General features: G+C 42.0%; 1 protein-coding gene across 1 annotated transcript in view; it reads right to left on the reverse strand.

Moving 5' to 3' along the window:
- Positions 1-2242: 2242 nt before the first annotated feature.
- RYBP (RING1 and YY1 binding protein) overlaps positions 2243-16259 on the reverse strand; it is a 39119-nt gene continuing 25102 nt past the window's right edge. Inside the window, exons 3-5 of the mRNA XM_082288490.1 lie at positions 6906-7082; positions 6693-6791; positions 2243-2764 (exon numbers count right to left, since the gene is read on the reverse strand). Of these exons, the coding sequence (XP_082144616.1) occupies positions 2512-2764; positions 6693-6791; positions 6906-7082 (529 nt within the window). The 3' untranslated portion in view covers positions 2243-2511. The remainder of the gene's footprint in view (positions 2765-6692; positions 6792-6905; positions 7083-16259) is intronic.

The raw sequence follows: 16259 nt of genomic DNA on the forward strand, positions 1-16259 counted from the left end.
AGGAGGCACGCCAAAGGGACAGATGTTACCGACTGTACCACAAGTAGCTGGGTATGGCGTTAAAGCTTTTTAACTGATCGACAGGTCTAGTTTCACTTGAAAAAGAAGCAATTTCCTGGTACACACAATGCTTTTTTTTTTTTTTTTTTCTTTTTTTGCACAAATTCCCAGATCCAACAAAGAAGGTGAGCACGTGGTTTGACTTGAAGCACCAGATTGAGCCCTGCTGAGGCCAGCAGGACCTGCCACTCGCTCACCCTCCTGGCTGGATCGCGGCCGAGATGCACGCAAGCCTAATTGATAATGGATCATTTATAAAGCAGTGCAAAATATACAAGTTCAGGGGCATCTTCAAAAAATCTCTCTTAAAAAATTATTCCAATACATTTCAGTAAAATAAATAAATATGGCTGACCAGTTTACCCTCCCTGAGACCCTTAAAGGAATAGTAAAAACTGGAAAAGGAATGTCTTTGCAATATCCCACTAATGTTAAAATGTGGATTGAGATATTCATAGTATTTAAAACTATGTATAATAAATTGTCTTGATGCTCATAGGAAGCATCTGTTTTCCTTTGGTTCTTTAATACTTTTAAAAATGCTTACAAAAGACAGGCTATACTGCAAATATAAGCAGAATTAAGTTGGGGTGCCCATGTTAACATATTCAGAATAAAACCACTGCTGCCAAGGCACTGCCACTGCACGTGCCGTCAAGCAGGGGCTCTACCAGATCCCTTACTCACACATTTCTGTCACCAGTGTGAAAGGAACCTATGTCTGCTACTCAAAACCACACCGATTTTAAAAGAAATCTTAAATCAGTTGCCTCCACAAAGAGAAATTTCTCTTGCCAAGCAAATAATTCACAATATAACAAGCAGGCACAAAGTTGTCAAAATGTGGCCCTCTTTCATCATGCCCAAAAGTTATGCATTTGATGTCAGATGAAGCCACAGCCTCTGTGCCTGAAATTACTGCAAAGCACCCTGGGGCCACTAAATAAAGATGAAAAGCCAAAGAGGTTTGGGGTTTGTTTTGCTTTTTAAAAAAAGTTTGTTTCACCTCTTCAGCTGAGTGTTTTAGCAGGATAATGCATGGAAGGTAAACTGTAAAGCAACACTAACAGGTCAGGAAAAGAAATTATAGTCTGGAGAACTTTAGAGTAAGAATGAAGGAGATGCTGGTCATGAGCATGAGCCACACGTCGCTCACTTGCCAGCATGAAAACTTTTCCCTACTTTTGCTCCCACAGCAGGAGACTCAGAAGTGTCCAAATGCTGACAAGCCCATCATTGGACAAGATGCTGTTCAGAAACCACTCCTGGGATACAGATGGACTTCACGGATAAGAGCCACCCCAACAGCATGGACGGGACAGACGGAACAGGGCTGACAAGCACCAACCCACACGCGGCTAGAGCGAGCACCAGCTCGGTTCCTGAACTCAGGATTGCCCCCAGGCTCCCTGCTGCCTTCAACCCACAGCAACCACTCCAGTTCTAGCTACCTCGGGCACTGAGGCTGCTGGCTGGAATTCATTAACACCAACACGTGTGGGACTGGCTGTGCATGACACAGCCGTGCTCACGTTCCGGAACACACGGATCCGTGGTGTAACAACAGCAGTCTGGTTGGGAATGTGTCCGCTCCAGCTGGGCATGGAGCTGCACATCACCAACCTGAGCCACCCCACGAGAAACACCAGCTACCTGGAGCAATCCTCTCTCATCTCAGAGCCCAAGCTGTAACAATCAAAACCGTGTCCAGTGCACCTTAGCCATTGCTTAGGGAAGAAACGGGGAAGGAACAATAGAGAGAACAGGTCCCATCCAGGTTCAAACCTTCAGGAACACTTTTCACCTAAGACCAGTTCCATTTCAGTTTCAGTACTTTCACAGAAGGGGACTGTCCCAGATCTTGAACTGTTCAATTAATTTGTTTTATCACTTCACAGTGTTTCAAGCACCAGCGTTTCCATGTATTGGTTTCAAATAACCCTTTATATATATTTATTTATATATATATTTATATATAATTTATATCAAAACTGATAGTACACAGTATAACTGGAAGAAGAACTGAACTTAAAAAGGATATGTTGAAAGAGGATGGAGTTTGTGAATGCAATAAATAAAGCCCCCTTCCCACCCCACCCGCTCCCTACCCCAAAACAAAAAGTTGTCATGTTCATGGAAAATTGTGCACAGCAGATATTATAAAAAAGTAGATTCAGGAGCACATCCAATTATAAATGATTGTTAGGAAAATCATATAAAACAATGGAATACATAAAAGTGTCAAGAGTAATCGCTAGGGTGAGAAATTCCTTGGTGGCCAGGTGCCCACGGCAAGCAGAAATCATCCTGGTTGCATCAGTAAGAGGTCGATGTCCAAGAAAGTGTGTTCAAGCACAGAAGAGGCTCTCCAGGATTTGAACAGCGTGGGCAGGTGGAGTGTTTGAATTTCATACCCTGATTCATAGTTTCCACAACTCCATGTGCAATTTTTCAGAAAGATTCGTCGTTGACTGCCGACATGTCCCCCTTGGGCGTGGAGGAACGGGACGAGCCCTTGTCTGTGCTCTCAGAGCCCGAGCTGCTCTGATTCTGTTGTTCTGATCCTGCACTGGAGGTCACTGTAGAAGACGACGTGGATGAAGAGCGAGTCTTTTCTTTAAAGTCTGTGATAATTACTGTGACATTTCCCACTGTGACTGCCAGCTGCTGTGCGGTACTTCTGTCCACATTTTTCAGTCTGGGTCTAAAATGAATGAGAAGACATTTATTAAAAGGATGAAAATAAATAAAAAGGGACAGTTTAATAGGAAAAGCATTTGAAAACAAACTCGGTGTGACTTGCACCCCTCGCTTGCACAGATGGCAGTGGCTGGGAGGAGAACCCAGGCAGGCAGTGAGTGCTGCAGAGCAGAGGATGAAGGTGTGACCTGCTCCCCGTACCAGCCAGGCTCCCTGTGCCTCTGAGGGCTGCAGAGCACACTCAGCCCCAGAGAACAACCTGTCTCATAGAGCTCTGCACAGGGAGTCTCTTGCAGGCTTCTCCCTAATCCAACCCTGCCAGAAAGGAGGACACCACAGCAGAGCCAAGCAGAGAGAAGCCAGACAGAGGGAAGGATCTCCTCCCCAAGGGGCAGATGAAAGAGTTCTCTTATCTAAATTCACCATCTCATCATGTGCCCTGATGTTATGAGACAAGGCTGTGACTCTGCAATACAAAACCACATGAAAGCATTCGGCCACGGCTCTTTCATTCCCATGTTGGAACTCTGCAGCTGCAAACAACACAGGCACTGGGACAACTTGGCTTCTCTTTCAGCTGCTTTGAGCTTATACAAATCAGATGCCCAATCAGCCTATGGATAAAATAGCTCAAAATGCTCCCTCTGGAATCGAGGCTATTGTAAATAAAATCCAGAATGTACAACGGTATTTTTTGCAGCCAGAGCTTTTGGTTAGGGGAGAAAGAAAAGGGGGGAAAAAAAAATACAAACCACCCGAAAAGAACCCACTGGTATTTATTACTCAGGATTATCTTGGTAATTTGCATGCTGTGCTATCATTCAATTAGTAATGTAGCTAATAAGGGTCGAAGCTCTAGGAAGCTGACATTCAAGCACATTTCACAGGCTGGTCCAAAGCTCTGCTTCAACAAGCCTTGGACACTCCTCCAGCTACCAGCAAATTCCAAGTCAGCTGCAGCGACTGCTGTAATTTACAGCTTTTGCTCCTAATTAAGGGTCAGGCTTAAGCAGCAGAATATTCCCAATAGGGAAATTAAAAAGGAGAGTCTTTATACATCAGTGAAAAGTAGCTTGCTGAGAGCTGCCTTATTGAGAGGGATGGAGGGAAGGTTAGTTTACTTTGGGATCAAGCTCCAGCTTTTAAACCACTCTGCCTTTTCTCCTCCTCACTTGCAGCACACAAGGCTAGCGCAGTAAAACAGAAAAGGACGGAATTAAGCTCATTTTCTATCCCCCATGAATACTCAATGGCTTGCAGTGGTAAGTTAACAAGGAGAAAGTCCTTAAGCAGCAGTTATCCAAGTGGTATTCCAGAACCAGGCAGAACAGAAAAACGCATTGAGGACAGATGTACAGCTTTCAAAATAGAACAATTGTATTTCTGCAAACTTCCTCACCAAAAATGAAGTTACCGCACCAAAAATAGTATTTTCTTATCTAATCTAGGAGGCTGCTGCAATTTTAACAAGTACCACAGGAAAAGCATTTTTAATAGACAGAAAATACAAACAAAAACCAAAACACTGCTGTACTAGGCTAACACTCCATAAAACTCCTACTTGCAGCAGCCCCTTTGCTCCAGGATCAGCCTTTCCAAGCCCGGAGCCGTGCTCTGGATTGCCGGGGCAGGGAGATGCGCCCACGCTGCACAGACACGCTCACAGGAGCTGCCAAGCTGCACACGTAACCACGGGTGAGATGAGATGATGCCACCTCGATTGTGGCTTACAAGAAAGGCCAGCTGGCTCAGCAGGTTTTGGGGTTTCCGCCGGCGCTCCGGTACCGTCTCGGCAGATCCCCCGCACGGCCACCGGCGTTCCCGGAAGCGTAGTACGAGGACGTATTTTCCTCCCTGAGCCCCGAGTTCCTCTAGGAAACCCAGTCCTTCCTGTAATTTGCCTTGGTCATTTGTTTCCTCTTGTACTCAGAAAGAGCCAAAATGCTGGCCCAGATACCGGAACAGAGCCTGCTGCCTCCACCTTCCTACAGGGTTTGACGTGAACTCTGGCTATTGCTTGTTAAAAGGCAGCTCTCAGAGCTGTAATTAGTTTTAAAAAAAGAAAGAAAAAATGGAACTGCCCATGCATCTTTAAATGCCATGACAAAGTAACATGGAAGGGCTGTGGGAAGCAGGGCTGAGGTGCAGGATTTCCCCACAGCCCCACTCGGAAACATTCACATTGTCAGTTTCAGCACTGAGCCTTCTGACCATTTCTCCAGGAGGTTTTCAGGGTTTCCCCTGTATGCAGAGCTGATTAAGCACAGATGGAAACCACCAATCTCTTCAATACATGCATACCATTTTTGCTCCTTATAGAAGGCAAAGGGATTGGCCCACTCATGTTATTTTGCAAAATTAAACACCCTGATGCTTCATGTTTATAGCGAAAAAGGTTTATGGCCAAATAAGTGAAGTGTTTCAAAACATTCAATCTGAAAGTACACAGGAAGGCATGGAATAAACCAAGATATTTTGTCAGCAACAGGCATGGTATCCAAGAAGTTTAAACAGGATTTCTTACAAATCCAGAGAGCCCTAGAAGACAATTTACAAAAAAACCCAAAACAACTGTTAAGCAATCTGGGCATGAAAAAAACTTGTAATTCTGTAAAAATCAGAAAAAGACTCTTGACAGCACTCCTGAGAACACTGAATTGCCAGAAAAGTTCCATGCAACGAAACACTTAAAAAGACAGTTTAAGTAGTAAAGGAGATGAGGTATCCTTTAAAAATATCCAGCTAGACCTGATACTATTAAGGCTTAATTAGGCCTGACAAAAGCTTGCCACGAAACACGGACTAAAAGACTTTGCAGTAGACAGAGTGACTCCTTTAATGAGTAAAAACAATTATTTTATGTAATCTCTCAATTAAATATTATGTCATTAGTCAAGTGCCTCAAGTCTCCTGCATCCTAAGTCTCAAAATAAGCACAATTTGAAGAAGAACAGGACAAGAAAAGAGTAACTGCAATAAAGCTGCCTCTCTGTAATCAAATCAGGAATGGACACTTCACTCTTTGAAGGCTGAGGAAGAGTTAACAGCAGTCCCTGGAAACAGCTCAGCCTTGTAGCACAGCAGATTTCACATTGCCCTCATTACATTCCAGTGGGTTACTGTGCAAATCATATTCCCTCTCACTAAAGATTTTCATGCTATTATTTAAAAACTTCCAAGAACAGAGTTTTCTGCAGTCACACCTTGCCAACTTGAATGCCAACTGAAGTGCCAACCATATTTCCCATGTGCTTTACGTGTGTTTGCAGCTAATACTGCCTCAGTTCACGTGACTTCACTATAAAACACTTATTGCAGCACATTTTAAAGAGAGACGCAATTCTTATACAGCCCACACAGGCAAAGCACCCAGTTCAGTTCTACCTCTTGTAGCTCTCAAGTTCAATAATATAAAAACTGTTTTGTGATGCTGAATTTTTGATTTAAATGGAAGAACAGTATAGGCAAGACTAGGAATAAACCTCTCTCCATACGCTCATTTCAAACTTTGACAAATACCAAACCAGCCATTTGTGCTTTTTGTTGATACCAAGATCCCAGCAAATCTGTTCATGTATACTTAGTTCCTGTATACTTGGAAAATTATCTTGACAATTACAGTGACTCAATTATGGATAAGGAAGTAAAAAAGTAACCTTTGTTACTGCTATCGAGCAATGATAAGAATTTGATATGATTGCTGGTTAATGTTTTTCCCCCACTGCGTTTACAGCCAACAGCATTACTACCCAACTGACAATACTATTATTTTAGCAGACAAATGAAAACTGAATGGACAACAGAATTAATATTTCCAAAGCCTGAATCTGTCCTCACTAGCAGTGTTCAAGAGATCATACATCAAAAAAAGAAGTGTTTGCTTTTTAACACAGTTCTCAGATACCACAGGCTGAGCTTTAGTCTAGAATTACCTTGAAGTGTGATTTGAGTCGCTGGTCTTTGTTGTAGTATTCCCAGACTGTATGCTGTTTGCTTCACTAGGAGGATCTTTCACAATATCTGACTTTGGTCTGTGAGAATTGGAGGGAAGAGGGAGATTACGATGTTGGTTTAACTGCACAATTAACCAATGCACAGCGCTACTGAAATCACATCCCATTTAATAGTGCATCCTACACACTTACTTAGTCTTCTTGTTAGTGTTCTTCTTTGTAACACTTGGACTAATTTCCTTCTCTTTGTCAGGTTTTTCTTTGTCTTGTTTTTCCACTTTCTCCTTCTTCTCCTTCTTCGGTGGTGGTGGGGTTGCATATTGCTGAGCAACTTGTTGTGCCACCAACTGAGAGTTTATTCTAGGTTTTCTATAATGACAAGGAAAAGAGAGATCTATAGTCAGTTTAACGGAGTAAAAATAACTACACTGAGAGCAGTATGAAGATTTATTTCAGCAACCAGGGAAGAACACTCCACTTAAAGAACCAAATGGATGTCCTTACTTGATGTGAAGTACTACTGCTGTAACCAAACAAGACAGAAACGTTAAAAGAAAGAAATACTCTGAACTGCTGTTTCATCAGGTTTTAACATTTAACATTCTTAAGTATAATGCTCCCTTTCTTCATCTATGTCATGAAATCACGGCCAATATTTTGGGGGGACAATAGTGAAAAAGCAGCTTCCAAGAAGCTGCCAGCCATGCACTGTGGCTACACTTTAAGAAACAAAACAGAATGTGACAAAAAAGTTTCCTGATAACCATCAGCCTCCTTCATATCTCTCAATTTAATTTCTCAAATGAGCTTCTGGTTCAGCAGCAGCAAACCTTGCACAAATAACAAAGAACAAGAGAGGTAACTGAGCTGACTTTGTCCCGTGGGCCAGGCCCGAAGCCGGCTGGCAGGAGCACAGGAGACAAGTGGGCATTGACACTTGCACTGGGAACGGCCGTGCCAGCCTCCGACACACCATCCTCACACCATTGTCTGCAGTCCCCAGTGTGCTCAGACAAGAACCACGTGCAAACTGCCCTTCAAATGCTGCTTCCACTGCAAGTTATGGCTTACACAGAGAGGAGCTTCACATGTAACCAATACCTTGGTTATTGATCCTCAGATATCCCACAGGAATTGGTACCTCTGTCTCTCCTGCATTCCTCATCCAAACTCTAATGCCCTCTCTTGACAGCTAGAAAACTTCCCCCGCAGCATATCACAAAGCAATTTATACTCTGAATACTCTGACTATTCATGATCAATTTGATCCCTTCAACTTGCTAGAAAGATCTATGCTCCCTGCATCCACACAGCTTGTGAGAGAGGAACAAAAACAGGTAATCAACTCCATTACTCATCCATAATAAACCAAATACTAATCACAACAGTTACTCAGGCTTGTCCAGAGCTGTTAAATTGTTCATAAATACAACTCAAATTTTGTACGTAGATCAGACTACAACAGATTGTCAGTGAAAGCTGCACCCAAATACCATCAGCTCTACAGCTGGCACACAGAACCCCAGGGGTTTGTGCTACAGAGCTCTGTACCTGTACCCAGCTTTTACTACGAACATCTAGAGAGATTTCAAGCACCTACTTAGTGGTTTGATGTGTTGAAAACAAGTATAAAACATTAATTGCTCACACGTAACATTTACACTGAGAGATGATACACACAATGGAACACACAGAGAATTTCTACTCCCTGTCATGGGAAAATCCAAATAGCTGCTAAGACTCTCTTGGTACTGGTTTCCTGTATAATGGTACTAAGGTGTTCTTGCTGAAGCCAGATATGCCCAAGTATCTCATTTCTCTTCCACGGATTATTATAAAGTCTATGCAACAGGTTGTAATCAGGCCCCTGAGCCCCTGACCCATCTCAACACCTGGCATTTGGACTTCTTACCCAACACAGAAACTAACTCAGTTGATGCTGCAATCTGCACACACATCTGAGTGAACAATGATCTGGTCTTCAGCCTTAAATGACAGTGATACTGAAACGTTTTGTAGATCAGACCAAGCAGTTACCTGTTGCACAGAACAGTGAAGATATTAGTATCCTTGAAATCCAGTACCCAGCAATTTCTGTCTGTATGACTGAGAATAAACACGTAAAAAGAAATGGTTTGGTTACATGGAAAAGATTTTCAGATTGATGCAACCACACTAAAAGCTGACAACAGTAACTTGTGTCAAGCAACCTGCTCCCCGCCTACTGAAAAAAAGATAAAATGGCAAGAAATTTTCAAAGAGAGGGCAGATACCATCTCCCTGCATGATTATACATGATTAACCCCACTGCTTGAAGCTGCCACTTCTGCCCAGACTTAGTTATTTGCTGTTTACACAACCAGCTAAGTCAGAAACCCGAGCCATTCATGGGAAATCCCATTTCATGAATCTGAGTTTTTCCCACTTTGCACAACTCTGATGTGCTGCTAGTGATGTGATTTCCAAGCCTTGTGCCTAACCTGTGCAGCTGCCCTTCCTGCTGCAGGAGTGTTGCACTGCTTGAACAAAGATACAAATTTTAAAATGAGAACTAAAATAAAAACCAAACCCACATAGATACGTCCCACCGTATTTCCCTAGAGAAGGCTGGAATGGCAAAAGGACCAGCCTTAAAGCACTCCTGAGGAGACGCTGCCCTGTGCTCTTCTCATCCGTGGCTGTGACAGCACACTGCATTTATTAAGTTTTATCAGTTTCTGGCCAGCCATGCACCTAACCAGCACAACTTCTCCAAAATCCATATTTACATATTCCCTCTTACCCACCAGGATGGCTTGCTGGTGAGGGCAAAGCCAAAACTGGAAGGGAAGAGAGTGGGAAGCAAGCAGGGACCTGTGGGAAGGAGAACGAGCCCTGCCCATGGGGTCTCTCCTGCCATGAGGAAGGGAGCACAAAGCTGCTGAGACTTTGGTCAACACTGAGCATCTTTCAAGATCTGCTGCACTACTGATGCCTTTTCCTGGTCTTAAAATCAAGGGTCAAACACGGTTAGAAGGGGAAAAGGGATTTTACCTTGGTATTTATTTTAAGGATCCTTAGGTGCACACATCTAGGTCAAGTGCACTGAAATGCCCACTGCAATATACACCCCCAAAAGATCTGGTACAACATTATAGGTGTTACTAATTAGCACATCTATCAAAGATTCCCCAATGAGAGGCTCGAGTGAGCCCCCCTCCCCAAGGAACCTTCCCCTGGATGGTTCTATCTCAGTTTACAGAATGTGTTCTGGAGAGGACTTTGGGGTCTGGGCCACACTGATCCCCAGCTACGAAGCTTCTGAGATGTTGAGTCTCCTGGCTGAACAAACAAGGCCAAGAATGTAGGCAAAAAGCACTAAGAATATAGAAGTTGTAAAAAAGGTATAACAGGGGTATAAAAGAAAAGGCAAAAAAATCTTCATGGCATCACTACAAGAACAGATTTTTAAAAAAGTAATGCAAATAACCCAACAACTTTCCAGTTCCTAATCTGACTGTTTCATGCATGCCAGCAGCAAGCTTAGGAAAAGGGTAAAAATCAGGTAATTTAAGTAACTGCGTAGTAATAATAATAATAATAATAATAGGAGTAACAAAATCCTTCAAGTAAGGCCCACGCTGCGACAACAGCCAGGACACACTGGTTAAAAGACCTTTACTAAACAGCCAAGCAAAGCAAGTTGAGCAGCACATTTTTAACCACAGCAAACTCTAACCATAGGAACCACAATTGAGTAAAGCAGCTGTAACATCCAAAACTTACTCCAAGTTTCCCTGCCTACCAAAAATTATTTATTTGGCCACCTCCAAAGAGAATGCTTCAACCCAAATACACCACTATTATATTAAAGTAGTTATCACTTAAGCAGAACTATCTGAACAGAAAGTTGCAACTACTTCTGAACTTTATTTGTAAGAATGAACAGCTACAGAAACAAATGTTAACCATTTTTCATCCCAAAATCTTCTCATCCGTTTACTTTCTGCAACATTAAAGTGTTCAGGTGCACAGAGAATACATCTAAGTGACAAAAATCAAGTTCTAACTCAGCCTCTTCAAGCTTTCTAACCAGCACTCATGCTCAAGGAACAACTATGTTGTAACCTACTACAAGGTTGGAAGTATCAACACTACTCACAACTCACAGCTAAAAAGATCAACTTCCCAAAAATTATCTGAAGAGATGCAATACTTAGCGTTAGACTTAGTTCTTGAATTTTCAGTGCAAGTATCTGAAATAGGTGTGTTTTCTCCTACCTGAACTTCTTTATGACAGTAAACTTATGCTTTGCTTGGGCAATTTTCCCCTAATTTAGGTGACAGCCTGAGTAAAGACTGGGTAAAGATCCAACGCTGATGTGACAAAAAAATGCACATAATTTTTCTTTTTACAACATGAAGAGGATTGCTTTCTCCCCCTCTAAAACTAAGAACAATTAAAGAAAACTAAACTGTGCTCTCAAAGTTATGTACAGACAAATAAATTGTTTCACATTAATTGAACTGTAGTGTACCCCCCAGGAGCAGATATTTGCAGAACTCATGACCTCTGCAGCAAGGACATGCTGCTGCATGAAAAAGCTGAAATATATTTGTCTGCTCTAAGAATGGCTGTGGCACCTGGGTCTCTTCACCATCAATTCCAGTAAATGATACACACAAATAATCTTTACTGCCTTTTAGTAGCAGACTTCACAGAAACATTGTGCCTGCAAATATATACTATATGCAAATACACAAATATATATATATACACTATATGCAAATATTGTACCCTCAGATTGCCATGTGAAGTGACACTGGGATGTTTCACTCATGGGAAGTGGAATAAACACAGGACTTTTCTGAAGGGCTCACTACTTACATTGCTGCGCTCTTTTAATAAATTAAAACTTTAAAAGCAAACTGTAACTTTAAGGTTCTGGCGCGTTGTGTTTTACTACTTGCATTTCCTTCTGTAACTCAAAGCTTCCCTTTAAAGCCTGTCTCAGAACCAAATCCAAAGCACAGACACCCAAGAATTCTGCTGCTCCACTCGTAACCCTACAACCAAGGCTTTGGAGTGCAGAGCACAAATCACCACACATCCAACATGGGAGTTACTCAGACACTGATTTCAAGAGGGATATAAGAGGATAAGCTGCACCTCATTTTTCATGGGACTCTAATTGCTGTATCTGTTTGGGATTTCTCTGGCCCCTCTGCCTTGAGAAAAGGGAAGGCACCTGTCTCCTGCAGACACCACAGAACAGGGAAGTGACTGGGCTTTATCCCTGCAGCAACACAGACCTTGAGGGACTCCAGCAATCCCTGGGAACGTGGATCTAATTACAACTGCTCTGACTTCCCTACAACTATGTTATCAGAAGAATGAAAGTGGCATCGAGTGGGATTTCAGAGTCAAAAGCCTCATGTAACATGAAGTAGGGAGGATTTGGATAATTTCATGCTGTTCTGGCTTTGATGCACGTGGTGATACCAGCCGACCTCTGCGCGGCTCCGCGGTTCTTTGAGAAAATGTGTTTCATGCACTGTGCAGTGTGAAGTACATGATTATTTTAATAACCCCAGTCACACATGAATATATCTTTGCTCAAAGAAAAACAAGAAAAAATAGACTAAGAGTATTTACAGTGTTTATAAAACAGTGCCAAAACAATAATACAACAAGCATCCTTCTGAGCATGAAGCAGGATTAGAAACTAACCCATGAGCACAAACTAAATTAACATCCCCTCAAAAGAATTTTACATCCAGAAGAACCAAAGCTTTGGAGGAATTAAGCTATAAACATGATAGGGTGAGCCCTCATTCCATATTTTCCAGCTCATTTGTGATGACCACATGGTCCTTTTTAGCAACAAGAAAAAGGATGAATGGACACATCGTCCTTAGAGTAGAACTGCAAAGCAGTATGGAAGCTGCATACATTTATCTTGAGTTCTCCATGTGATCCAGGACCACAAAACAACAACAGTAAAAGACTAGAAGGACAACTGCAAATATGTGACTGAGCAATATTTTGCTTAAAGAACAGATTTTTCCTTTAACATGGATGTGCTAGCACTGTGTTTTTATTTAGAAGACAGATGTTTAAAAATACAGAAGTTCATCTAAGGAACACCCACTTGTGGGCCCCAGGTGTTGGGAACAGCAACATGTTCGAAAGACTCCGAGTATAAGTCTGAATATTTTAGAAAAAACATGAAAGAAAGTAACAGCTTCACATAAAGCAAGCAACTGTTTGTCACAAAATAAACTAAGTACATTTAAAAGTGTACAGCCACCTCCAAAAACTGTTCAACTGTTCAGCCCTCCTTGACCATCCAGACCCTGTCTTCTACCTCCTCCTCAGAGTCACGAAAAGGCAACAGAGATAAAGAAGCCTCAGCTTTGCTGATAACTATTCCTGGCCACGGCAACAAACCTTGAGCTGTTCACATTTCAGAAGAGTGTTTTCAACTTTTTGTTTGTCCACCAGAGGTTTTTAGACTTCAGGTCACTTCTCACAGATGGAACAATCCTTCCCCCCCACACCTCATCCCATACTTACGTTTGTAAACTTTACAGAGTTCAAAATTATTTGCAGTAGTTAATACTTAGTGGGCTCACACAAAGCTGCCAGGTCTCTTTTTGGACGAAAACCTGCTTTTCTTCTATTTTTCCCACTTTTCTTTTGACTCAAATAAGAATGAGAAAGTTATTAAATGAAATGCAAGCTGTCACCTGCATATATGGAAGAGGACAGGCATTCTTTGTTGCTAGGAAGTGTCTGGTCAGTGCCACCAGAGGAGAGTTGAGACTCTGAATGATGCCTGTAAAAAGAATACTCAATTCTTGCTTGCTACAGGAGCCTCAGCATAACTGATTTTTAAATACTTCGGCATGTTTATGAATCAAAGAGTATAAATAAAAGAGGTTTATTCCCAGAGTTGTCACTGCACAGATTCTACAGCTCACGTTTCTGATTTTTTTTTTAGCAAAAACATGCAAAAACAGTTCTAAGAGAGTCCCAACATTGCTCTATAAACTATGTCACTATGACTGCTCAACAGCACAGTGTTACAGGTTTTCCAATACTTTTACAGTTGTTAATATACATTGTTCCAAATAATCCCATTACAAAAGTCTAAAGTCATGGCTGTAAGATATTTTTGGAAGCATTTTGACCAGAATTTTGCCACCCCAAAGTGGAGTACTCACAGAACTCCTCGAAACACCCGTTCTAATACAGTACAGAACTGGAAACTGCAAATACCATTTGCTGACACCACCACAAATCCAAACATGAAAGTGAATCTGGACCATTCACCTCCTATCAAATTAAGAAACATCTTATATGGTGCTTCTTGCACAGCTGGACTTAGGACCTGGTAGGCTGCCAGCAAGAAAGAAGCCCTGAGCCAGAGAATGGGGCTATTTGGGATTTTGTTGGAAAATTTTCAGCAGAGAAGCAACACTGCATTTTTGCAAGCATTTTTGCAAGCATTTGCAAGCATCTCTTTTGGTTTGTTTTGGGGTCTTTTTCCACAGGGAAATTGACAAATCACAGAACAGGTTTTCTGGTTAAAAAGGGCTGAACCTGAGTGACCACAAACCTGGGTCTGCTCTACCAAGTCCCATGGGCTCTGCTCCTTGTCCATGACTATCACAGAACACTATAAAATCATTCAAAAAGGGATATCTAACACTGTGTAGTGCACGTGTTTTGGACCACAGGTTTATCCTGACATGCCTCTGTGGAGGGTTCCTGATACCAGGCAGTTTCAAGACAGCAGCAAACAGCAGCTTCTGTACACTCTGGAGAACAGGGAGCCAAAAGCAAGAGTTAAACAGAAGTTGTTCTTCAGACTTCTTTGCTACCAGAGCGAGGACTGGAAATAACAGTGATGATGAGTAACAACACTGAGTATCAGTTATTGGAACAGAGCCTGACGTTTACTTAAGCGCTAATACCGTGAAATTTAACTTACAGTGTCTGCAGGAGGCAAAACAAAAGTCATGCTGAAGTTCTGGAAGAAAAGCTGCTGTTTCAGAGGAAAAGCCTGCCTGGAAGCACAGTCGGTGCTGGCAGCCTCACCTGCCTGCTCACCTGTAGCACCCATCTAAGCAGATCATTTCATATCTAATCTGAACTAATGAGTGCCAGCAAAAGCCCCGAGGCTGCCCAGCAGAGGCTCATCCCACAACTGCTGTCTCTGACTAGTCCAAATCCCTGGAAAAGGCTTGCTTGGAAGCTCCCAGCCAGTCCCAGGTCCATCCCTGGAGCTGCAGCCCCCACACCTGCATGGTGCCCAGCTTCCTGTCAGTGGGCAGTGCAGGAGCTCTGGGTGTGTATAAGTAAATATATTCACACACCACACCCAGCAGGACAGTGCTGAAGAGCTGTGTACTCTTAGTAAGGATTGTTCTGTGTTCATCTGCTGGAATTAACTTCCAATAGGAACGTCTTTTAAGGACTAGAGTGGGGAAATGTGTGAAATAGCTTTTTCTGCCTTCATTAGAAAAGTAACATTTCCTTATATAAGGAGTCCAACACGCTTCTAAATTAGTGTAAAATTAGTAAAGAATTGGCAAAACACCAAATTTACCATGTTTTAAGACCATTTTTGTCTCATTTGATGGGGAAGCAGAACTGTCCAAGTGATCACAACTTCATTATGCTTACAAATACTATAAAATTACTACTTCTGATTCATGACTATATACAAAATATTCCATCCCAGGGAGTGTTCAAGGCCAAGCTAGATGAGGCTTTAAGCAACCTGGTCTAGTGGAAGGTGTCCCTGCCCATGGCAGGGGGTTGGAACAAGATGACCTTTAAGGTACCTTTCCCACCAAAACCATTCCAGGATTCTATGACTCTGTAAGACAAAAGTACATAGCCAGAAGTACAATTTTTCAAATTATTCCTTGCTCCATTATTTCACTAAAAAAAAAAAAAAAAATTCTAGGAAGATTTTTTTCATAATCCATTTAAAAAACAAAAATCATAAATTAAGAAAATGCAGCACAATACATCTCTTCTGCTTAAAACAAAACTTACAATATGTAATAGATTAAAATGGCATCAACGCCCAGTTGCAACATCACCCTAAATTCCAGCTGAACAAAAACAACTTTACAACTCCCCTTCTTGCCCTCTACCACCAGCAGTAGTTAGGTCCATGGGTATGCATTTCAGAAAGAGCACTGCTTCCTATTCATTTATTGCATTTACAGGGAAGTTCTACAGCAGCAGAAAAATTGTGTGAATACACACAAAAACCACAACTGAAATGAGAAGCAACTGTAAATGCAAAGATCATCCCAAGCCCAAACTTGAAAGGATGGCCTTGAGATTCCAAAATCATTCTGCTTAGGTATGTGAATTTCCTTGGTCACCAATAATTTCAGTTCTACATTGCAAGTGCTGCACAAGCTTCATTTCTGGAAGCTTACTGCAACTGCCCTGCTCGTGCTATTGACCCATCACAGATCCACTTGGAGCTTCAGCTTAATCCATCACTGAAAACTCCAATCAGTACTTCGTACACCAAAGAG

Source organism: Coloeus monedula, assembly GCF_965178545.1.
Source record: "Coloeus monedula genome assembly, chromosome: 11".
Taxonomy (NCBI): Eukaryota; Metazoa; Chordata; class Aves; order Passeriformes; family Corvidae; genus Coloeus; species Coloeus monedula.